At 50.8% G+C, this 24,421-nt stretch overlaps 1 protein-coding gene across 1 annotated transcript; it reads left to right on the top strand.

Annotated features, from left to right (window-relative positions):
* Positions 1-502: 502 nt before the first annotated feature.
* SST (somatostatin) lies at positions 503-14,404 on the top strand. Its single transcript, XM_086944963.1, has 2 exons — positions 503-819; positions 13,953-14,404. The coding sequence occupies exons 1-2, from the start codon at positions 682-684 to the stop codon at positions 14,163-14,165; spliced, it is 351 nt and encodes a 116-aa protein (XP_086801089.1). The 5' UTR covers positions 503-681; the 3' UTR covers positions 14,166-14,404.
* The last annotated feature ends 10,017 nt before the right edge of the window (positions 14,405-24,421 follow it).

Genomic DNA, 24,421 nt, shown 5'->3' with positions numbered 1-24,421 from the left:
CACCTTTGGACGTGTTTAAAGTTGTGCCTGAGCTCTGGTGGACCACGCTGGGGGGAGGGGAGCGTGCCGCCGTGTGCCAGTGCGTGGGTGCCATTAAAAGGTCGCGTTCATTCACTGAGACGGGCCCCAGCCCTATTCCTCAAGGGGTAATGCACGACATTACGTCATAAACATGTTTAAATGGAACATTGCCCACTGATGCAAATGGTAATGGCGCGCCATGCCAGGGCAGAACAGGTGCGCGCCCGCCCACGCCCTCTACCCCACACCTCACCCACTCAGACCTCCACTTGACGAGTGGGCAAACACTGGGCACAAAGGAACGCATGTTCCTGAAACGAGTGCCCCCTCCAGATGTTGCCTTCCGTGTCACTCGGGTGATGTATCTGCCGGAGGTTAATGGTGCGTAAAAGCGCTCCTTATCTTGGAGAGGGTGGGGGCCGCCACCGCTGACGTGAGAGCCATGGTTTAAAAGGGGGCGTCTGCAGGGGCGATCCCACAAGCAGCAGAGGCAGCAGAGGCAGAAGGAACAGAAGAAGAGCCCCCAAGCAGCAGAAGCAGCAGCCGGAGAAGCACAGAGCGCAGCAGCCAGAGAGACCCCTGTGCGCACCATCCAGACCCTGCGCGCACCAGCCAAACGCCTGTGCGCACCAGCCCCTGTCCCCTCTGCTGACCGTCGAGATGCTGTCGTGCCGAGTCCGCTGTGCCCTGGCGCTCCTCTCCCTGGCCCTGGCTGTCAGCACCGTGTCAGCAGCCCCCACAGACCCCCGGCTCCGCCAGTTCCTACAGAAATCCCTGGCAGCAGCAGCCGGCAAACAGGTATGCCTAGTCCAAAGAGCCACGCGCCAAAGTCAAAGGGGAGGCTGGGGGAGAGTCCGGGACAGGGAAGGGAGACTGGGGGGTAGTAGAGGGCAGGAAGAATCGAGGACAGGGAGGGAAGGCTGGAGGGGTCCAGGGCAGGGAGGGAAGGCTGGAGGGGTGTCCAGGGCAGGAAGGGAAGGCTGGAAGGGTGTCCAGGGCAGTTGTCTGAGAAAGTGGTTTCGTTTGGCCGGAGGGTGTAGAACGCCGTCCCGGGTGCACGTGTTTCCCAGGGGATGCCCATGATGCAAAACTATCCAGGTACATGTGAGAGTTTTGGGACAGTGCACTTCAGCAAGCTCCCCGCGCTGAAACTGGCAGGACGCCAATGCCCTGTCATTAGGGATTCGCTGACATATGCCTCTAAATCTTCAGTCGTCTTTAGGACAGAGTGGCATACACTGCTGTACTGCAGCACACCGTCACTCTGCAGTGGCCATTAGGACAGAGTTGGTCACACTGCTGAACTTCGGCATACCCTCACTCCGCAGATGTCATTAGGACAGAGTGTCGTAAGTTGCTGAACTTCAGTGTACCCTCACTCTGCAGTGGTCATTAGGACAGAGTGTAGTGCACTGCTGTCCTTCAGCACAACCTCACTCCGCAGTGCTCATTAGGACAGAGTGACATTCACGGCTGAACTTCAGCACAGCCTTGCTCTACAGTGGTGTTTAGGACAGGGTGGTGTACAACGCTTATCTTCAGCATACCTCCGCCCTGCAATGGTCTTTAGGACAGAGAGACTCACACTGCTGTACTTCAGCATACCCGTGCCATGCAGTGGTCTTTAGGACAGAGTGGATCACACCGCTGAGCTTCAGCACACCCTCATCTATACTGGCCTTTAGGACAGAGTGGGTCACACTGCTGAACTTTAGCACACCCTCACTCTGTAGTGGGCTTTAGGACAGAGCGGCATACACTGCTGAACTTCAACATACCACACTCTGTAGGGCTCATTAGGACAGAGCGGCAGACACCGTCACTCTGCAGTGGCCTTTAGGCATAGCCTCTCTCTGCAGTGTTCTTTGGGGCAGGCTGGCACCGACTATTGAACTAGAAGCATACCCCTCTGCAGGAAGTAAGCTGGAACCATTGTGAAGTCGTCGGAATTAGATCCCCCCCCCCCATGAGGCAACCCCAGATCCGCAGCAGAACATGCCACTTAAAGTACCAGCCGCACAGATGCGTGCACCCGGACAGGGCATACCAGCAGCCGTGCCATCTGAGACACACCCACGGACTTCGGTAGGCACGCCCCTCTAATGCACTCTGTGGGAAAGACCCTTCCTGGCACACCACGCCCGTGCAAAGCCTACATTGCCAGAACCCCATATGGTGACAGAGTGAAGATACTTGTAGCACCTTCTAGGGCAAAGACATGCATCCTGGCACAGCATGCCACCTGTAATACCAACTGCCACAGAGAGACCTACCCTGCCAGAAAGCCCCCGCTATCACCGTCCGGGCAGAACACTCGTACGAGCTGAACGTACGCCATGCCATACCCCTTAAGACAGACCCGGGTGCCTGGCAGTGCATGCCACCTAGGGCAGACACACACATCCTTACCGAGCATGTCAGCTGTAATGCCACCCAGGGCAGACCCACACATGTTGGCAGAGCATGCCAGCTGTAATGCCACCTAGGGCAGACCCAAACATCTTTACGGAACATGCCAGCTGTAATGCCAACTGGGACATCAGCACATAGCTTGGCCACGCAAACCCACATCTGATGCCAACTGGAGTTCTCACAGGGTGGCATTGCTTTTGCCTGTCTGCCTCTAAGAGCCGCTGTCACGCACATAGGGGTTTTCTGAGTGTCCACAGCTATGCGGGTTTGACACCCGTGCCACCCGGAAGCACCCGTGTTAGCATTGTAGAGTGTTCATACCTCTTTTCTGTTGGCTGGGATACAGTTACCTTTGTGTACGTGTGGGTGGGCGGGGGGCGTCCAGGACATATTCCATGGCACCACAGCAGCGCACTCCAGTGGGCAACACCAAAAGTGAAAAAAATCCTAATTTGCCCACAAACATGCATGAAATCCCGGCCCTGCTATGGCCTTCACTACGAAACCACACCTAAAATAATTGAAGGTCACCCCTTAATGTGCCAGCGCGGGTGGGGGGGGGGGGTGCCCGTGGCGCACATGCCCCATGACGCACCCAGTTGTAGTTGTGGTGTGAAGGGGCCAGCGTGTTCACTTTGTTCAGGGCAATGCTCCCTGGCACGGCCTCGGTTGTGCACCACGCCTGTGCCCCGCGTGGACACGGGGTGTTGTGTTGTACATATGATGGCGCTTCCTCTCTGCGCTGCCTTCGTGGTCGCTTTCTTGGGGGTGCCACTGCGGTCTTATAACATTTGTGAGTTGCCAAGCAGCAAGGGCGCAGACCCCCACGCCCCCTCGCAGTCCACGCTGCCTGCCTGGTCACGCCGTGTCCAGGGGCAGCGGGGGGCATGTAGAGACCCCCCCCCCTCAATTCAGGGAAGATCATTTCTTATAATGCAGGAATGGAACTGGATAACTGGATAAGGCGCCAAGACGCGGCATAGCCCGACGCAGCGCTGCATCTGCTAGACTGGGACAGCCGGTGCCGCGAGAGGAGTTTGTATTCCTGTTCAGGAGCCTGTGCGAGCATTGAAATAGGTGTGTCCCCTAAATGTTTGCTCAAACAGAGGTGGCACCCCGCTTTCACTGTCTCTGCTCTCACAACCCGTGTTATCCGCACACAACCTTCTCAGTCTTAACCCGCACAGTGAAACTCCAGCGCCCAGAAGATACAACGTCGTTCTAGGGCGCCAAGTAATACCTAAACAAAATGCACAGTCTGGACATTGTTGTAATCTGAACCCCTGCCTTCTCTCACAGCGCTCTGTCTAGGGCGCTGCAACCTCCGACTTGTCTTACAGCGCTCTGTCTAGGGTGCTGCAACCTCCGACTTCTCTTACAGCGCTCTGTCTAGGGCGCTGCAACCTCCGACTTGTCTTACAGCGCTCTGTCTAGGGTGCTGCAACCTCCGACTTCTCTTACAGCGTTCTGTCTAGGGCGCTGCAACCTCCGACTTGTCTTACAGCGCTCTGTCTAGGGTGCTGCAACCTCCGACTTGTCTTACAGCGCTCTGTCTAGGGTGCTGCAACCTCCGACTTGTCTTACAGCGCTCTGTCTAGGGTGCTGCAACCTCCGACTTCTCTTACAGCGCTCTGTCTAGGGTGCTGCAACCTCCGACTTCTCTTACAGCGCTCTGTCTAGGGTGCTGGAACGCTGAATTCTCTGTTACAGCGCTTTGCCTAGGTTGTTGCAACCGATGACTTTTCTTACAGCGCGCTGTCTAGGGTGCTTGAACGCTGAATTCTCTTACAGCGCTCTGTCTAGGCGCTTTGTCCAGGTCACGAAACTCCTGTCTTCTGTTACAGTGCTCTCTCAAGGGGGCTGACACACATGACGTCACTTTTACAGCTCTCTCTCGGGTTATTGAAACTTCTGTGTGCTCTTAGAGCGCTCTTAGAAGGGTGCTGGAACCCTTGCATCTCTTACAGAGCTCTTACCAGGGAACTGAAATTGCTGGCGTCTCTTACAGCGCCCTTTTCATGGAAGGAACACTCATGCCTTCTGTTACAGCGCTCTCTCAAGGGGGCTGAAACACCATGGCATCTCCTTACAGCTGTCTCTCCAGGGTACGGAATCGTCTGTTTTCTCTTATAGCGCTCTTATCAGGGCGCTGAGACCCTTGCTTCTATGCTTCTATTACAGCGTTCATCCTAGGGAGCTGACACGGCTGGCTTCTATTGCAGCGCTCTTATCAGGGCGCTGAAACCCTTGCTTCTATTGCAGCGCTCTTATCAGGGCGCTGAAACCCTTGCTTCTATTACAGCGTTCTTTCTAGGGAGCTGACAAGGCTGGCGTATCTTACAGCGCTCCTTTCAGGGTGCCCAAACTTTGGCATCGCCTACAGCCCTCACCCAGGGGTGCTGAAGTCAAGGGTCCTAAACTTCTTATAAAGCACTCCCTCCAGGCCCATTATATACTTGTCTTCTATTACACCGCTCTCTCGGGTGCGAAATCCTTGATATTTCTTACAGCGCTCTCTCAGGGGTGCTGAAATTCCGGCGGGTGCTGAAATTCCGGCCTCTCTTACAGCGCTCTCTCCGGGGTGCTGAAATTCCGGCCTCTCTTACAGCGCTCTCTCCAGAGTGCTGAAATGCCGGCCTCTCTTACAGCGCTCTCTCCAGGGTGCTGAAACCCTTGGCTCTGCCTACAAGGCTCTTTCCGGGGTGCTGAAACAACTTGAGGTCTCGTACAGCACTCTCTCTAGGGATATGAAACCCTGCCTTCTCTTGCTATGCTCTCTCAGGAGAGCTGAGACACCTGACTTCTTTTACAGCACCCTCTCCAGAATGCTGACCTCCCCCCTCACTGCTCTAACAGAGCTATCTCCGTGATGCTGAAACACCCTGGCCGCTCTTAATGCACTATCCATGATGCTGCAACCCCTGGCTGCTCTTACAGCGCTCTCTCCAGGGTTCAGAACCATCTTGGGTTCTGTTACAGCGCTCTCTCCAGGGCTCTGAACCCTCTTGACTTCTCTCACAGCACTCTCTCCAGTGCTTTCAACCCTCATTGCTTCTCTTACAGCGCTCTCTCCAGGGTTCAGAACCCTCTTGGGTTCTCTTACAGCGCTCTCTCCAGGGTTCAGAACCCTCTTGACTCCTCTTACAGCGCTCTCTCCAGTGCTTTGAACCCTCATTGCTTCTCTTACAGCGCTCTCTCCAGGGCTCTGAACCCTCTTGACTTCTCTTACAGCGCTCTCTCCAGTGCTTTGAACCCTCATTGCTTCTCTTACAGCGCTCTCTCCAGGGCTCTGAACCCTCTTGACTTCTCTTACAGCGCTCTCTCCAGGGCTCTGAGCCCTCTTGACTTCTCTTACAGCGCTCTCTCCAGTGCTTTGAACCCTCATTGCTTCTCTTACAGCGCTCTCTCCAGGGCTCTGAACCCTCTTGACTTCTCTTACAGCGCTCTCTCCAGGGCTCTGAACCCTCTTGACATCTCTTACAGCGCTTTCTCCAGTGCTCTGAACCCTCATTGCTTCTCTTACAGCGCTCTCTCCAGTGCTTTGAACCCTCATTGCTTCTCTTACAGCGCTCTCTCCAGTGCTTTGAACCCTCTTGACTTCCCTTACAGCGCTCTCTCCAGTGCTTTGAACCCTCATTGCTTCTCTTACAGCGCTCTCTCCAGTGCTTTGAACCCTCTTGGGTACTCTTACAGCGCTCTCTCCAGCGCTTTGAACCCTCATTGCTTCCCTTACAGCGCTCTCTCCAGTGCTTTGAACCCTCTTGCGTTCTCTTACAGTGCTCTCTCCAGGGCTTTAAACCTTCTTGCATTCTCTTACAGCGCTCTCTCCAGTGCTCTGAACCCTCTTAGGTACTCTTACAGCACTCTCTCCAGGGCTTTAAACCGTCTTGCGTTCTCTTACAGCGCTCTATTCACTGCGCTGAAAGGCCTCACCGTGTACAGTGCACTCTGTTCAGACCACTGAGAACCCCAAACCAGCCCCAGAGCTCTTCTTCAGGATCTGAACAAGAAGAACTTTTCTTAAAGAGCTGTCTCGAGGATCATACCCTTCCATGGTTATTCTATATACCTGTGCCCAGGTGTTGTAAGCTCGGCTTCGTGCTGCGCGCTGGTTAGGTGTTGTAAGTCCGGCTTCGTTGTGCAGAGCTCTTTCCGGGTGTAAAACCATAGTCAGATATTACACCCTTCTGCCCAGGGGACTGACAGCAGTGTGCTCTCTTATACCGCGCCATCCACCCCGATGAAATCTCGGATTTGTTTTACAGCGCACAGTGATTCAAGTATTCTATCCCGATATATACCCCCCAGTTCGTCTCAGAGAGACCCCTCCAGAGTGATCATTACATCGGGACTGTCTTACATAGCTGTCTCTCTCTCTCTTTCTCTCTCTCTTTCTCTCTCCCTTTCCAGGTACTGGAGCCGTAAAGCTGTTGTTTTACAGCGCTCTCACCTGGGTGTTGAAACTCCGGGGCACATTTACAGGGAAAGTGGCCAAGCGTGTCATTAAGCCAAGAAGACTAACGCCATGCTCCATCGCTTTTGAAACGCAGGGCTGCACTATATTTACAAGAATATGATGCACCCACGTGTTTCCCCCTGTGCTGGTGCTAAATTTAGCTGCCTAGCGCCAACTAAGGCACCCTTGCACCATAGCGCAAGGCAAGAGTGCCTGTGTTGACGGGAGGGATTGTTTATGTGCAGGAAGGCGTCCCTCCTGCACATAAACAATCTTTAAATGGTGTTTTGTAACTTCTATGGGTGCTGCTTAATGCAGCACACATGGAACTTGCAAAACGTCGTTTTTTTAAAATGATTGTTTATGTGGAGGAAGGGACACCTTACTGCACATAAACAATCATTAGCGCTTTGCTGTTTCCACGCGTGCTGCACAACGCAGCACACATCGAAATAGCAAAAACGAGGAGAAAAGAAACATTTCTCCTCGTTGCACTAGGGTAAGACCAGGTTTTCCCTGGTCTTAATTTTGGCGCTACGCTACCGTGTAAATATGGGGCACTGTCAAATTCAATGGGTGTTGCGGTGGAACACCCACAGCAACACACATTGACTTCCTCTTTCACACTTACTATAGCATGAAAGGGTGCCTTATTTACAAGGCAGTGTTAAACCACCCTAAGTGGCTTAACGCCGCCTTGTACATAAGGTGACACCCTTATCACCACCACACACATCATGGAAAGTGACGTTGTGGTGGCGATAGCGGCTTGCAAATATGCCCCTCCTGGTCTTCAGTTACAGTGCTCTGTCCATGGTCCTGAAAGCACTGTCCTCTTTTACAGCGCACTGCCCTCGGTGGTGAAATGTCTGCCTTCTCACAGCGCCCTCTGCCGGGTGCTGGAATTCGACATCTCTTACAGGGCACTGCCCGTAGAATTGAAACCCCTGCCCTCTTTAGAGCGCCGTGTGCATGGTGCTGAAACCCCTGTCTTGTCTTACAGCGCTCTCTACGTGTAAAGAAAAAACATGCTCTTGTTTTAAAGCGCTCTCTCCGGGGTCCGAGACCACATGTATTCTCTTCCAGCGCTCTATCCATGGACAAAACCACTGCCTTCTCTCGCCGCGCACTGTCCGTGGTGCTGAAACCTCTGCCTTGTCCTACAGCGCACTGTCCATGGTGCTGAAACCTCTGCCTTGTCTGACAGCGCACTGTCCGTGGTGCTGAAGCCTCTGCCTTGTCTGACTATGCACTGTCCGTGGTGCTGAAACCTCTGCCTTGTCCTACAGCGCACTGTCGTGGTGCTGAAACCTCTGCCTTGTCCCACAGCGCACTGTCCGTGGTGCTGAAACCTCTGCCTTGTCCTACAGCGCACTGTCCGTGGTGCTGAAACCTCTGCCTTGTCCTACAGTGCACTGTCCGCGGTGCTGAAACCTCTGCCTTATCCTACAGTGCATTGTCAGCACCCTGCCTTGTCTGACAGCTCACTGTCCGTGGTGCTGAAACCTCTGCCTTGTCCTACAGTGCTGAAACCTCTGCCTTGTCCTACAGTGCACTGTCCGTGGTGCTGAAACCTCTGCCTTGTCTGACAGCGCACTGTCCGTGGTGCTGAAACCCTTGCCTTGTCCTACTGCGCACTGTTCCTGGTGTTGAAACCCCTGGCTTACACTACAGTGCACTGTCCGCGGTGCTGAAACCTGTCTTCTCTCACACCGCCCTGTCCATGTAGCTGAAACCCCTGTCTTCTTTCACAGCGCATTGCCAGTGGTGCTGAAACACTGTCTTCTTTTACAGCGCTATCTCAGTGGTTCTAAAACTACTGCCTTCTCTTGCAGCGCACTGTCAGTGGTACTGAAAACCCTGTTCTCTCTCACAGCGCACTGTCCGTGGTGCTGAAACCCCTGTCTTCTCTTGCAGCGCTATGTCAGTGGTGCTGAAACCCCTGTCTTCTCATGCAGCACTCTGCCCATGGTGCTGAAACCCCTGTCTTCTCATACAGCGCTCTGCCCATGGTTCTGAAACGTCTGTCCTCTCGAACAGAGCCATGTCTATTCAGTCGAACCCATGTCTTTCCTTAAAGCGCTCTGTCCCTGGTGCTGAAACCACTGCATTCCGTTACAGCGCTCTAGCCAGGGTACTACAACTCAATATAGTCTCTTACATATCTCTGTCCTTGGTGCTGAAACCCCTGTCTTGTCTTAATCGAGCTCTGTCCATAATGCTTAAATCCCTGTAATCTCTTAACAGCGCTGGATCAACGGAGTATAACCCTGGCTTCCCTTACAGACCTCTATACACGAGCTGAACCCCGTGTCGTCTCTCACTGAACTGTCTCGGGAAGCCTCTTCCAGCTGGAGTCTGTTACAGCGCTCTGCCCAGCTGCTGTGTGGCCAGATGTTCTTACAGCGCCTTTTCCAGAGTTTCCCTAACTTGCCTTACATCCTTCTCTCCAGGTGGATCCCCACATGGCGTCTGTTTACATCCTCTCTGTTCACCTTTACAACCGTTGCTGTCTCTTGCAGCGCTCCGTTCCGGTTCTTAAAATCCAGAGTTCCATTACAGCGCTTTATGGGGATTGCTTGTACCCTTGTAAAGCGCTCTACCCTGGCGCGCATGCATCGCTCTTTCTCAGGCGTTAAAGAGTGTGCGAACTCCAGAGTTACCCCCTCCCACCCCCACCCTCCATGTACAATGCACTTAATGCATCGCCTTGTGAGCCTGTGGCTGAAAGGCCAGAGCGGTGTCTGCCGCCTAGTTATCAGCAGCTCCCGCAGGGCAGGGCCTGGACGCCTCCCAAGCAGCGCCTGGCATCGGCTGAGTTATTGTGGCGGCTGGCTGGCCTCCGATACGGGGTTTACTGCTTGTCAGTGCGGAGAGAGTCGTGTGCGTGAGTCATACATACACCCCCCCCCCCCACGCACACACACAAATAATCACACATACATACGCGCACACACGCACATACACACACACATACATACACACATGCATACACACATACATACACACATGCATACACACACACGAACATACACACACACATACATACACACATGCATACACACACAAGCACATACACACATATACATATACACACACACACACACATTTATACATTCATGCACACAAACGCTCTCACATACATATTTAGGCACACAATTGTTTACGTACACACACACAAATACTAACTCACACGCGTGCACACACACATACACACACACACACACACACACATATACATACACACACATATTTATGCTCACACACCAGACATACATACACATACACACACATATGCATACATACAAACATGCACATAAACACGCAGGCATATAGATACACCCACACGCGCCATTTGACTTGACTCTCTCCTCAGAAAATAACTTTTCCTGTCTCGCTGTTTGCCTTTTTATAAAAATGCAATTTTCTCTACTTTCTCTTTCATTCCCCCCTCTCTCTATCTTTCTCTCTCTCTCTCCATCTATCTCTTTGTTTCTCTGTCTCTGTCTCCCTCTCTCTTTCTCATTCTCTCTCTATTTCCCCCGTCCCTCTGCAGCTCTCTCTCCTGTCTCTCTTTCTTTTCACTCTCCTCTCTCCATCCACTTTCTCTTCTCTTCTCTTCTCTTCTCTTCTCTTCTCTTCTCTTCTCTTCTCTTCTCTTCTCTTCTCTTCTCTTCTCTTCCCTCACCCCTTCTCTCTATCCCTCTTTCTCACGACATCTTTATATTATATCCAGTCCTCTTCTGCCTTTCTCTCACCACACTCTACTTTCTTCAGGAAGGTTTCCATCTCCTCCTATTGTATTAACTCAAGGTCCTCGTGCTGGAGGACAGAGGGCTCCTCTGATAGGACCGTAACATTATTTCACAAAAGGGGTGTAACTGTGTGGGGACGGCGCAAACACCTTTGGGGTTTCACACATTCCCAGATCCACTAAACAAGAACAAACCATCTCTGTGAGAAATGAATCCAAGCACAGACAATGGTCCAGTGTAATATTGTGACAGTTCCACACATAACCAGTTCAGTTTCAGGAAATGACGCATTTTAGGCATCTGACCCGTGAGTGGTGCAAATGAAACCTACACTGGAGGGTGAACCTTGAGTACAAATGTCACGCAGTCCCTTCCTTGCTCTCTCCCTTTGAGCAGCAGGGCAATGATTAGCATCATGTAGCATCAACATTACTGCATGAATGCTAATGATGACATCATCTGTGACTGACTGTTTGTAAATAGGGTGCAGTGCAATGTTTTACTGTTCCCTCAATTTAGTGCTGCAGAGGTTCAGGACCCGGACTCTTCTGTTCTTTGGCTGCTCTTGCTGTTTCATTGTTCTTCAGTAAAAGCTGAAGCCATTGTTCTTCAATGACATTGGAGGGGTGGAGTGGTGGTGCTCACTGGTTAGAGGCGGCAGACGCGGAAGCAGAGGACGGCCTGGGAGCAGGGTCGTGGACCAGGGTCAGTAGACTCGATCATTCTCGCCTCGGTGCCTACTCTAACCAGAAATCACACCCGGCAACTCTGGGCATTAGCTTGCCTCATCTCCACAACGGCCCCCCACATACGCCGGGGATGCCTGGTTTCACCCTGGAGATACCCAGTAGGGTCCATCTCACAGGGAAAGCCAGGATGGGTTCCCCAGCGGTCTACAGCGCGGAGATACCCCATGTGGGGTGATTCATGCGCTTTACAAGACATCATTACATTGTGTGCTGTTTCCATTGTCTATGACAGCATGCATTGCTTCCATTGTTGATCAACAACAATGAGCAGTGTTTCTATTGTTCTTCTACGACAGCGTACGCTGTTTCCATTGTTCTTCTGTGACAGCATACGCTGTTTCCATTGTTGATCAACAACAATGAGCAGTGTTTCTATTGTTCTTCTACGACAGCGTACGCTGTTTCCATTGTTCTTCTGTGACAGCATGCATTGCTTCTATTGTTGATCAACAACAATGAGCAGTGTTTCTATTGTTCTTCTACGACAGCGTACGCTGTTTCCATTGTTCTTCTGTGACAGCATGCATTGCTTCTATTGTTGATCAACAACAATGAGCAGTGTTTCTATTGTTCTTCTACGACAGCGTACGCTGTTTCCATTGTTCTTCTGTGACAGCACGTATTGTTTCCATTGTTGATCTATAACAATGTGCAAAGTTTCCATTTTCTTCTACGACAGCGTACATTGTTGCCGCTGTTCTTCTACCGCAGCGTATTGTCAGCATGGTTGTTCTCTGAGCCATATAGTCTTTCCATTGTTCTTCTCTGATAGCATGCTCTGTTTCATTGTTATTCTCCAACAGTCTGGGCTACTTCAGTGTTTCTTCTGTGTCATTGTGTGAAGTTTCCGCAGTTCTGTGACAGACTAGACTATTTGTCATACATTCTCTTTCCATTGTTGCTCATCTAAAACAGGATGCACACGTTTCTTCATTTTTGCCAGCACGCCCCTCTAAAGTTGTGGATCCAGAGGTGATCTACTGATGAAGGCTCCACTGTGCCCTTGCCTGTAAAGGCAGTGGTAAGGCGTTCATTGCATTACCAGCAGTCATTGCCACCAGATGTAAAAGCCGGCCATTGCAGATTGGTGTATATAAATAGGTCCCAATTATAGCACCAGACGTATTATGTGTGGGTTCCTCGGCGAGGGGGTAGGCTTCTAAACCTACAACAGCCAATTGCGATGATTTTTATGTTGCCCACTTAGCCCAACTGTTGACTCATGCCAGGCAGCTGCCAGGCCCAATCCGATGACTCTTATGGTGCCCAGCTAACCCACCTGTTGACTCATGCATGGCTGTAGCGGGGTCCAGTCCGATGACTCTTATGGTGCCCAGCTAACCCACCTGTTGACTCATGCATGGCTGTAGCGGGGTCCAGTCCGATGACTCTTATGGTGCCCAGCTAACCCACCTGTTGACCAGTAACGGCCTGTGGACGGAGTTCCATGGGTGGTGGGGCGGGGGAGTGGCAGGGTGGGGGGTAGTAAACTACGGAATACGGGCGAACAAATAAATAAATATTATTAATTTGATTGCACGCGCTGCATTGCCAAATGCGATGGAGCATGCACAAATAAATTTATTTTATTCATTTATTTGTTTACTTACCTCCATTTGGCCCTATACCGTAGTTTACTACCCCCCACCATGCTGCTCCCCCGCACCACCGCTCCGCGAAACTCCCTCCAACAGCTACTGCTGTTGAATCATGCCAGGCAGCTGCTGGGTCCATTCCGATGACTTTTATGGTGCCCAGCTATCCACCTGTTGACTTTTTCCAGGCTACCGGTTGGTCTCCCAAACCTACAACAGAACATTCCGATGATTCTTGGGGTGCCCCGGTATCCAACCCGCTGACTCATGTGTGGCTGTTGCTCAGTCCATTCTGATGACTCTCATGGTGCCCAGTTAACCCACCTGTTGACCTATGCCAGGCTGCCGCTGGGCCCATTCCGATGACTCTTAGGGTGCCCAGCTAACCCCCCTGCTGACTCCTGTGCGGCTGCTGATGGTTCCATTCCAAGGACTCTTATGGTGCCCAGCTATACCACCTGTTGACCTATGCCAGGCTGCCACTGGGTCTCCCAAACCTATGATAGCCCAATTTGATGACTCTTATGGTGCCCAGCTAACCCACCTGTTGACCCATGTCAGGCTGTTTTTTAACCAGTGCTTAATTTGAGCCGGTCGTTTCCGGTGCTCAGCCCCAGCAATTAATTCTCAACACCGGCTCTTGTGACTGCCTGCCACAAGGTGGCGCTGTCTGGCTTATTTAGATTTGACCACAACAACAGGAAATTATTAATTCAATATACATTAAAAATGACTATTGCCTACCACCTAAGCCATCCTTACAGCTTTTCGGGGCCTGGAATAGTTCAAATTGTCACCCTTGTAGGATTGTGAGGGTTTGTAGTTGTATTGTTACCATCATTAGCAGCGTGACAAGGGCAGTGTGTGCTGGGAGCTGCAGTAGCCTTATGACGAGAGCCCCGGCACTTATTGTTTGACAAATTAAGCACTGCATGTAACATCCCTATCTTTTGTGTTTCCGCAGGAACTGGCCAAGTACTTCCTGGCAGAGCTGCTGGCAGAGCCCTCGCAGCTCGAGAACGAGGCCGCCGAGTCCGAGGACCTGTCCAGGGGAAGCGACCAGGATGAGGTCCGACTGCAGCTGGAGCGTTCCGCCGGCTCCAACCCAGCCCTGGCTCCCCGGGAGCGCAAGGCGGGCTGCAAGAACTTCTTCTGGAAAACCTTCACCTCCTGCTAGCCGACCTCACCCCACTTTTCCTACGCCCCCGCCCCCAGAGCCGAAGACTGTAAATACAACTCACAGTTGTGCTGAATCCAGAATTGAGTTCACGTTGCGTTGAATAAAACCTTCAGTTGAAGTTGTACATGATTTGCTTGGGTTGTGGTCTCTGAATAGTTCTTAAATGCACTCTGCAGTTCTCACAGAAGTAATATTTTTAATTCATTGTTGCAATAAAGTTTATGTTTCAAACTGTAGCTCTTCTCTTCGTCTTTGAGCATTTCTTGGAGGCCACGCTTGGCTCTCCGGTTTGTGCTTTGCATGGCTCGTGCTTAATTTGAGACAGTGTTTTCCGGTGCTTAGCACTGGCACTTAATCATCAACACCTGCACTTTTCATGAGCGCCAGATAAGGACAAAATCATGTAAGTGGAGATTAAGCAATTAGCGCAGAATCACTGGACATTGAGCCAAAGTTTTAGACTCAAACCTGGTTCCCCAGATCTTGTCAGCAGCTCTAGCCATTATACCACATCCCCTCCCCACTTTCATGGTTAGTAGTTGGTTCTGTTTAAGGCAGCACTTTCAGGAGAAATGGGCTGGTGCAAGCTGCCCCCCGACTAGACCCCCAGCACTTCTTTTTTTTAACAAAATAACTACTGTGGGGTGGCGGGTGGGGGGGGGGCAATAGGAAGAAGAGAACATGGAAAGGATAATGCTACTGCAGAAACAAAAAATAACAACAACAAAAATCTCAATTTGGGACAACACCACCTGTACTTAATGCATCTTGTGTGGAACATAAACAGCAGAAGTGAACACATTGACCACTATTTGCTGTGAAATTATGTGGAAATAATGAATGATGGAGAGATAGACAGACAGGGAAATATGTGAGTAGAAAGAGACATAGAAACATGCGATAAAAATATGGACAGACCAATTGACAGGAAGATAGATACACTGATGGAGAAAGGGACAAAGAGGTTGAAAGAATGGCAGATCAGTAGAAAGACATATATGTGGATAGACACACAGCCAACCAGATAAACAGACCAACCAGGCAAATAGCCAGATAGACAGATGGATGGCAGAAAGGATGGATGGATGGATGGCAGAAAGGATGGATGGATGGCAGAAAGGATGGATGAATGAATGGATGGCAGAGAGGGTGGATGGATGGATGGCAGAAAGCTTATGATATATGTAGACTGTTGTCTAAGAATATGAAAATACATATAGAAATGTGCTTTGGGTCAACCGTCTTCAGCCACTAATCAGTTGGAGTGTTAATCACATGTTATAGCACCCCATCCATCCATCCATCCATCCACCCAGCCCTCTCTCCGTCCGTTCATCCAATGAACTTGTATTTCAGGCATTGATTTATGGTCAATCAGCAGCCTGTAAAACATGAAAAAAGCACACAACTTTAAACATGAGAGCTATTGGTCTGATTTAGATTTTGATGGTCAGAGGGTACCTTGTTGGGGTGGCAAGGACATTACCCTCCGCCACCGCAAGGGACAACCGCCCTCCAAATTTAGAGTTGCCAACAAACCCTGAAAGCAGCTCTGCACATTGACAGGAACCTCTGTCAGGGCAGTTTCTGTCCATGTACCCAGAGCTTGACAGATGGTACTGTCAGACGTGATAGACGGGACTCAAACTTTTAAAAACAAACTCCAAAGTGGGAGTTTGTTTTTGAAAAATAAAAAAACTAACGACCCCCACACCCTGGGAATCCGCTCCCAAGGTGTGGGGGTCATTATTGTTTTCTTCCTGTCCCATACCTCCAGGTTTTTCCTGGCAGTGACGGACATGAAAAAAAAGCTTTTACAGCAATCTCATTAAATAGGGTGAAAGGTGTAAAGTCCTTCTTCCGACAGCCCTTACCTCATCAGGCTGCAGGTGGCAGTAATACATCATGTGAGCCAACAGCGGCTCCGTTAACGGAATGCTTCTGCTCCTCCCGACTCTAAGCCGCATATCATCAAGGTGGCGCTACGAAATTATTGCCGCTTTTGCGTACGTTTTTTGGGCGAAAAGCGGCGATAATTTAATCGCCTTATAAGCAAAGACACGCCATCGCGTGCATTGCTGACTTAGCGCCCGTTACAACAACACCCAGCTTTGCATCGCTAATGAGATGCAAAGTGGGCGTAACACAGGCACATTTCCAGGAAAATGTCGCTAAGCGACATTACTCCTATTCAGGCGCGCAACACCCATTGGGCTCAAAGGGCCTAAGCCCCCCCCCCGTCGTGTGTGGCAGCCCAGGATGAGCCAGCTTCCCGGGCACACACGCAGCCGCACCCGAGTACTTCACAGGTCTTTTAAAGACCCTTCGCTTGTTAATGGAGCTTTGTTGTTGTTTCACCCCTTCTAAGAGCCCCTGCAGCTCCGCTCTGCCTATTGCTTAGAGATTCAGCCCCCCCGAAATGTTTTCTTAGCCCCCTCGAAATGTGGCGCTAGTTGCGCCTCTGCTCCTATTATCAGCCTGCCCGCTAACCTGTGCAGTGATGATAAAAGGAGCGCTCATCGCAGGTTTCCTTACGCTTGCTTTCCTTTGAGTAAACAGTGTTAGCCAATGGGTGGTGGATTATAGGGCTGAGACCACCCATCCCTATCAACAAGGGAACGTCTGTCCCTGTGCGTTTATCGCTGGATTTCCAGGGATAATCGCACCTTTTTGCAACTTAGCTGGTTTATTTATCGCAATCGAGATAAGCGTTGCTGATAGCACACTATCTCGGTGATATAAACCAGCGATAGACGGCGATAATTATCCTTGCGCTAAGTGCGCTTAGCGCTAATTATCGTCGGATGTTGCTGATATGCCCCTAAATGAGGGAGGGGTTATCGGTTTAGGGGACGAAGTGCTTTGGTGCGTTTGTGATGAAGTATCCTGTCTGCCAAACTCTACATCAGATCCTATGTGCAAACAGTGACTTAAGCGAAACCAAGAACTACCATGTGGCTTTGTCAAGACCCTCCAGCGGGGAATCCCTAAGGTTTAGAACCACCACTAGCATGAGGCAAAGCTACGCCACGCAATGCAAAGCACACCTGCTATGTACTATCTAACGCAAAATATGTTTTGTGCGGGAAAGATGTACTTTGCTGAGTACAAAAATGCCACTTTACATTTAGGGGCTTTGCTGGGGTGCATCAAGGCAAACAAGCACTGGCTCGATCCATTAAGACAGCTAGACCGGGCTTTGCACGCATTATAAGCTAATGCCTAGTTCAAGCAGGTACAAACAAGGGGAATTGTGTTTTTTTGGTTGTTTTTTTTAAACACATTGCAGGTGTGCTCAGAGCACAGCACACACATAATGAGTGGGAGACTGCTAAATGTGTCTATGCATAGAGTTTGTGCTGGAAGGGTATTCCCTCAGTATAAATATTTTGCTACACACGGTTTACTCACTTCTGCACCATGGTGTGAGGCTGCACGTTGCACTAGGCAACCTTTTTGCATTCCAGAGCAGAGGGAGGCACAAATAACTTTCCACTCTTTGAAGATATGTCTCTGCACTGTGTTTTCCACCTTGCACTGAATATGTGGTTGCTGTGAAACGTGTCATGATAAATTAGCAAACCGCGGCCACAATATATTTCTACAACACTTTGAGGGCACGTCAGACTTCTCTCACAACCCTAAATAAAGCAAGGAGACAAGAACACCAAATGCAACAATTCCAAATGATATATCTATTATGGATTATGCAGACATTGTACCCCCAACCTTGAGGCTGATTTATAGTTCGGCGGACAGGGTGGCCCATTGCAAATGCAACGGAGAGCCTTGTCCACCAAATGGATGGGGCGCCCGCCCTATTTAGGGTCGAGAGAACTGCCGCTCTCCATCGCTGGAGCCCCCGTTAGCTCCGTCGATGGAACGTTACATCTGATGGTCCGAAGGGAGGATAACCTGGTAGTGAGGGGCAGAAAAAAAAAAAACTCCGGCCCACGGAAAGAACTCTCTGTGGATGACAAGCCTTCATGGTGGGAGACGCAACATCTGCATCACCTGGCGGACAGGGTACCAGCCGCCACACTACAGATCCGCCCTTTAGTCTAAGGGGCCCATTAGGACAAAGTCCGCCCACCATCCCATCGTAGAAAGTGACTACCCGCCATAAGGGCGGGGGTCCCATGCCTGCAATTAGGATGCGCCCCCCACAGTGGCGGGCACATCCTGCATTCCTGACATTGTGGCGGGCGGTGCACTTAGCACCGCCCGCCACAATGCCAGGAAGGGATGTTGTGCACTTCCATGCACAACATGGCAGTCACCACGCGGTGCCTGCCATGTTGTGCATGGAACTGCTGGGGGGTACCATAGGCACCCCGCATGTGCGCCCCCCCTGGAGTCCCTGGGGGCCTGCAATGGGCCCCCAAAGCAGACTACTCATGCCTTTTGGTGGCGGCAATGCCGCCATGGAAAGGCATTGTAAAATGCCCATTCTAATAAGACTGGCGGTGTCTGATAGGCAACGCCACCATATAGAACCCTTTTCCGCCTGGACGACATGTCAACTGGGCGGAAAAGCGGCTGACTGTCTTTCTGTCTGCTGCGGACACCTCAGCCATAATGATATGGCGGGCGGTCATTCTGGCACGGATGGCGGGCGGATCACCCCTGCTAGGCCGGCGGTGGCTACCGCCGGCCTAGCGGGGGCGATCCGCCCGCCATCCTAATGGGGCACCAAGACTGCATCTCTTGGGCTGAAGCAATGTGATGCTATCAGACAGTGAACTCTGAATATATGGACGATAAATATCACAGGGGCCCCCACTCTTAAAACTCAGCCAGAGAAAGGGGTCTCGTACTTCAAGAGATGTCTTCGAAGTCTGTAAAACGAGAGCAGAGGATGGATGTCTTTGAATTGTGCACCCTTCCCACGTGCAAGAAACTAAGGGAAATGCTCTTGGACTGCAGCAGTTGTTTACAGCAGCACACCAGTGACAGGGCCTCAAGGCGCTTTTCGTTGTTGAATAAGAGGTTAGTTAATTGATTGTGCGATGAAGGCCACGTTGGTGTATAGCGCCTCGTATGTGAAATAAAAAAGAGAAACTAGAATTAAAAAGAGCTTTATCTTGGTTTCTGACATTTAAGAGTCGTAAGACTGAGTCCAATTTAAAAGGAAATGTTCTGAACGATTATTCCTTTACGCCTGTTCCTAGGAGTAATGTAAAGATGCGCAAGTTACACGGTGCTAGCAAAGGTACAAGAACTGCTTAAGGGTGTGAAGCAAGAGTGTACAGCTTACACATCACACATCACTAACACACACAATCCACTGTTAGGGTGCACACGTGGGAGCTTCTTGGGGCACACCATAGGAATCGTACGAGAAATCCCTCACAAATGTGGTGCACATACACTCAGTGCAGCTTTTAGTGTTTACTAATATTTGTAAAGACATTGCCAACACTTATCAGCACACCTGAGGTACAGCTGTAAGGTCAAAGCACAGCTGGGAGGGACTGAGAAAGGTAAGACACGTTCATGAAAAATTGCTCCAAGGGAGAGAAGAAAGATTTTTTTTAATTCCGATAAAAATGGGACACCATTTGTCAGGAAATCTAAAACACATTTCCTCACTCCTAAAATCACAATACTTGTTGCCTTCTGTAGTGCCCAGAGCGCCATACGTAGATATTACTGTGCATCTGAATGTAAGGAAATATTTCAATCTAACTATGACAATATAATGTGGGAGGGGTAGATGGACGGACGGTGACCGAATGAAGCAGAACAGAATGTCAATCATCGGCTTTGGACGCCCAATATTCATGGTCAGCTTAGGTGGGTTCACCTGTCCAGCAGGTGGTATGTTTGATGGTCAATAAGTGATATACTAACAAGACAGGGAGCTCATTAGCTATTCTATAATTCGTGATGACGTAACTCAAGTCCCAATGTGATGATGTCACACCAGTCCCAATGGGAAGCTCTTGGGCAGACGTGATCCCTGCCCCTGTGAATCCTGGTCTTCCACCAGGAGCGTGTACAGAAGGCAGCTAGTAAATATGTCATCCCTGGGGGCCTACTTCCCATGCTGAATGCCTCACTTGCCCAGGGTAAAGTTCCGAACAACTTTAAGAAAGCCCTCCTTATTCCCCTCATAAAAAAGGCAGGAGCCAATCCATTAGACCCACTCAATTACAGACCTATTTCTTTGCTGCCATACTGCGCTAAACTTTTGGAATCTCATGTATGCGACAGCATCTCCACATTCCTTGAAAATTCGGATTTTCTAGCACCTAATCAGGCCGGTTTCCGCCCTTGCCATTCTACTGAGGCGGTCATCCTCTCGGTGCAGAACACCCTGAGGCGGAATGCGGATGAAGGGATCCATCAGGCTCTGGTACTTCTGGATCTTTCTGCCGCCTTCGACACGGTCGACTATACCATCTTGGTCGACCGTGTCGAACAGGCAGGCCTCAGAGGCCCTGCGCTTAGCTGGATTCGTTCATTTATCACTGACCGAACCCAATCGGTCAGATTGGGTCCCTTCACAGCCCCCACCATACCCACCATCTGTGGAGTACCCCAGGGTTCCTCGTTGTCCCCCCTGCTTTTTAATTTATATCTACGCCCCCTTCTGTACTCCCTCAGGCACGCTAAGGTCACCATTTTCAACTACGCCGATGATTTGCAGCTCATCTTTCCTCTGAACACCAAGGACTCTGTGGTGGAATTCCAAAACACCATGTCCCACATTTTTAGTTGGATGAGCTGCAATCACCTTAAACTTAATCCAGGCAAGACCGAACTGGTCTTGCCTGGACAGAGCACCCTCAGCTGGAACCCCAGTTTCTGGCCCTCCTGTATGGGTGCCCCCCCATCTAAATCATCCTCGGTAAAGAGCCTTGGCATTTTTATCAGCGAGGATCTCTCCTTGAAAAGACAAGTCGGAGCTGTCGTCTCCTCCAGTTTCTTTCAGCTGAAGAAAATAAAAAAAATCGCTCGCTTCTTTTCCCAAGCTGCCCTCACTCAGATCGTCATCTCCCTGGTTTTGTCCAGATTGGACTTTTCCAACAGTCTGTATCTCGGGCTCCAAACTGGAGAGCTAAAACGCCTCCAGCTGGTCCAAAACCAGGCAGCCAGACTTCTCTTGAACATCCCTAGAAGGCAATCGGTCAGATCAGGCTTGAAACAGCTGCATTGGCTCCCGATGGAGCAACGCGTGGCCTTTAAAGCTGGGTGTATTCTCTTCAAGTCTTTACACGACATTGGCCCCATTTTCATCAGAGACCTTTTTAAAAAATACACCCCTTCCCGCAACCTCCGGTCTGCTCATAAAGCCCTTCTGACTGTTCCCTCATACAAGAAGAAGCGTCTCGGAGGCAGCTGCTTCGACCATCTTGCAGCTGCCTTCTGGAATTCTCTCCCTCTTCATCTGAAACTAAGTGACAACATCCTCAGCTTCAGACATTCTCTGAAGACCTGGCTCTTTTCCCAGGCATATCACTAAGCTGCCTTTTCTCCATCAACCGACGGCTACGCCTGTTTCTTCCTATAGCGCCATGAAGCCTCTGGGCGTACGAGCGCTCAACAAATATCATATAACATTAACATGGAGCGCCATACTGTACGTCACATCCGGTACTCCGCGCGCACCGGACGCGTCACCCCTGCGCCCTCGCTGAACGACGCTGATGAAGGGCTCTAGGACCACTATTGTCTCTGTAAACAAAGAATTGAGACCGTGATGCCTGGAGTGATAGTGTTCAGTCCAGGCCTGTATCCTATCTGTGCCGGGCACATGTCCTGCCTTGGAGGTGGTCTTCAAAGGTCGCCGCTGGCAACGGCGTCTCAGGAGTACGCGCAGCCATTGATGATGCTCAGGATGCGGGCTGCATCCTGGCATCTGGAAGGCAAAGGACTTCCTGTGGTGGCCAAGGGAAGCCTTAGGCTGGTGATAGCAGCCTGCTTAGCGCACCTTCCCTGTGCAAAATACCTTGGGGCAGATTTACAAGCCCCTTGCGCCCCTTTTGCGTCACTTTTCCAATGTTAAACGTGACGCAAAAGTGGCACAAGGGGCTTGTAAATCTGCCCTCTTATGCACTAGAAAGTGAGCACCAATGCGTCACTGTGCAAGGCTTTCCATCACCCTATATGACTTTGCTTCTCTTTGCATTGCTTTGCGTCTCTTTGCATGGCTTTGCGTCTCTTTGCATTGTTTTGTGTCACTTTGCATGGCTTTGCATCACTTTGCATGACTTTATGTCACTTTGCATGGCTTTGCATCACTTTGCATCACTTTGCTTGGCTTTGCATCACTTTGCATGGCTTTGTGTCACTTTGCATGGCTTTGCATCTCTTTGCATGGCTTTGCGTTTGGGGCCAATGCGAACACCACAAGCCCCACAGACCACCAGCAAGGAACAACGGGGTCGGGGAAGGCCAAGGAGAAGAGGAAGACGAAGACGGGGTGCAGACCGCCGGAAATCAAGACCGTCACGGAGGTGACAGAACACCACAATCAACTGACTCACAATTAGACCACCGTGAATGCAGTTGGAGTGTCGAGGAGGCCAATGTAGGAGGCCAAGAGGCTCTGACATAATGTGCTAAACTAAACCAGGCCCAATCCCGCTGCCATCAGGAAGGCAGCAATGGCGACAGGAGGTGGGAGTCCTGTGCCACAGTGGGAGCTGGAGGAAACGGAGGCCACAGTCAACAGTGTGGATACGGTGCAAGGAGAAGGGAGTACGGACACAGCTCGAGAGGACCTGACACAACATCAACAGGGTGAGTAACAACCAGGGACTGTTGGACGGGGTGAGATTGGCACAATGACACACATGCACAAGGATGTATAGCACACTGCACACCCACAATGACCCTCGATCATGTCCCTGATCACCTGGCACACTCCAGCCCACACACATAGCAAGAACAGCACACCCACATTGACGACAATGTGGTAAAATGTGCAACGCCAACACTGCAGAACAAAGGACACAACTGTCTCCGCACACACGCAGAAACATGCCTACTACAGCTGCAAAAACAACAATTGATGGACAGAATGCAGAACAATGGCATACATTCACCCCAGTACAGAGATCTGGGCCTAAATCCATCGTTTTTTTGCACTCCACACCACCCCAGTTCAGACATGGTCATATGCAAATCAGCCTTGACCTTGTGCCTCATGGGAACAGTCCAGCCCCAACTGCCAAGCCATGTCATCCCTGGACCGGAATCAAGCATCCTAGGACCGGTTTCTGGCTACACCAGTGCAACGGAAACAGAAAACACCTGCTTGACAGAGTCAACTGCTCAGCAACATGGAGGGAGCCGGAGCAAGTACAGAGGTCACCCAACATACAAACAGAAGTGTCCGTGAGTAGCAGTGCACTGAAGTTGGGGCACTAGAGCTGAGCGCGATCATGTGATGAAAATGACTAGGATTGTGTCCATTTGGAATATTCCTGATGCAGATGCAGTGGGGTGTGTTAGACCTGCATCATCTTCCTCAACAACATCCCAGGTCTCCCACACTGCTTGAGGTGACATTGCTGCGCAACCTCTCCACAGCACAAAACCAAATCAGTGATGGTCCATGGGTTGTGGTGCACTGAGTCAGTGGCTCCTGGAGGGCTGAGCAGGGGATCAGGCAGATGATGGCATCCACGACAGGTCTGAGCAACTCCGTTAGTCTGCCAGTACCACTATGGACTCTGGCAGATGGTGGTTGGATTTTGCACTGGCGATGGTGGCGTGTTCCTCCTGCGGTGATGCAACCTCAGGGCCGGTCACGACTCATTTGATGTGTGAGCCCTGGTGGACCGCAGCTGAGGCAGTTGAGGCATCGGACAGCCCAGGGCCACATACAGATGGTGTTGTTGAACCCAATACCACCTTCACAGAGGTCGTCCAATATTTATTCAGACAGGGTCCCTGACTTCAGCTGCACAGAGTTAGTGGCACCAGATTCACAGCAGCTGTCACAGGCACACCAACACGGGACGGTGACTTGTGGTCCACTGAGATAGGCCACGTGGACTGAGCGGGTCCTCGTCGATGTTGAAGGTGAATGTGGTGGAGGGATACGGGGGACAGCGGAAGGTGTCCTCCAGGGTATTATACAGAGGGCAGAAGCTATGCGGAAGCAGCAAATGGAGGATTGGAGTGCTACAGCCCGTTGCCCCCACCAATTTGGTATCAGCTACATGAGGATGAAAACTACCACATAATCCATAGACTCAGACGCCACCAATATACAACCAGAGAGTGTCCATGAATGTCGG

The sequence above is a fragment of the Lissotriton vulgaris genome, chromosome 11 (genome assembly GCF_964263255.1).
Source record: "Lissotriton vulgaris chromosome 11, aLisVul1.2, whole genome shotgun sequence".
Lineage (NCBI taxonomy): Eukaryota > Metazoa > Chordata > Amphibia > Caudata > Salamandridae > Lissotriton > Lissotriton vulgaris.
Note: the sequence above shows the minus strand (reverse complement) of the source record. Positions and strands in the feature narration are given on the sequence as shown.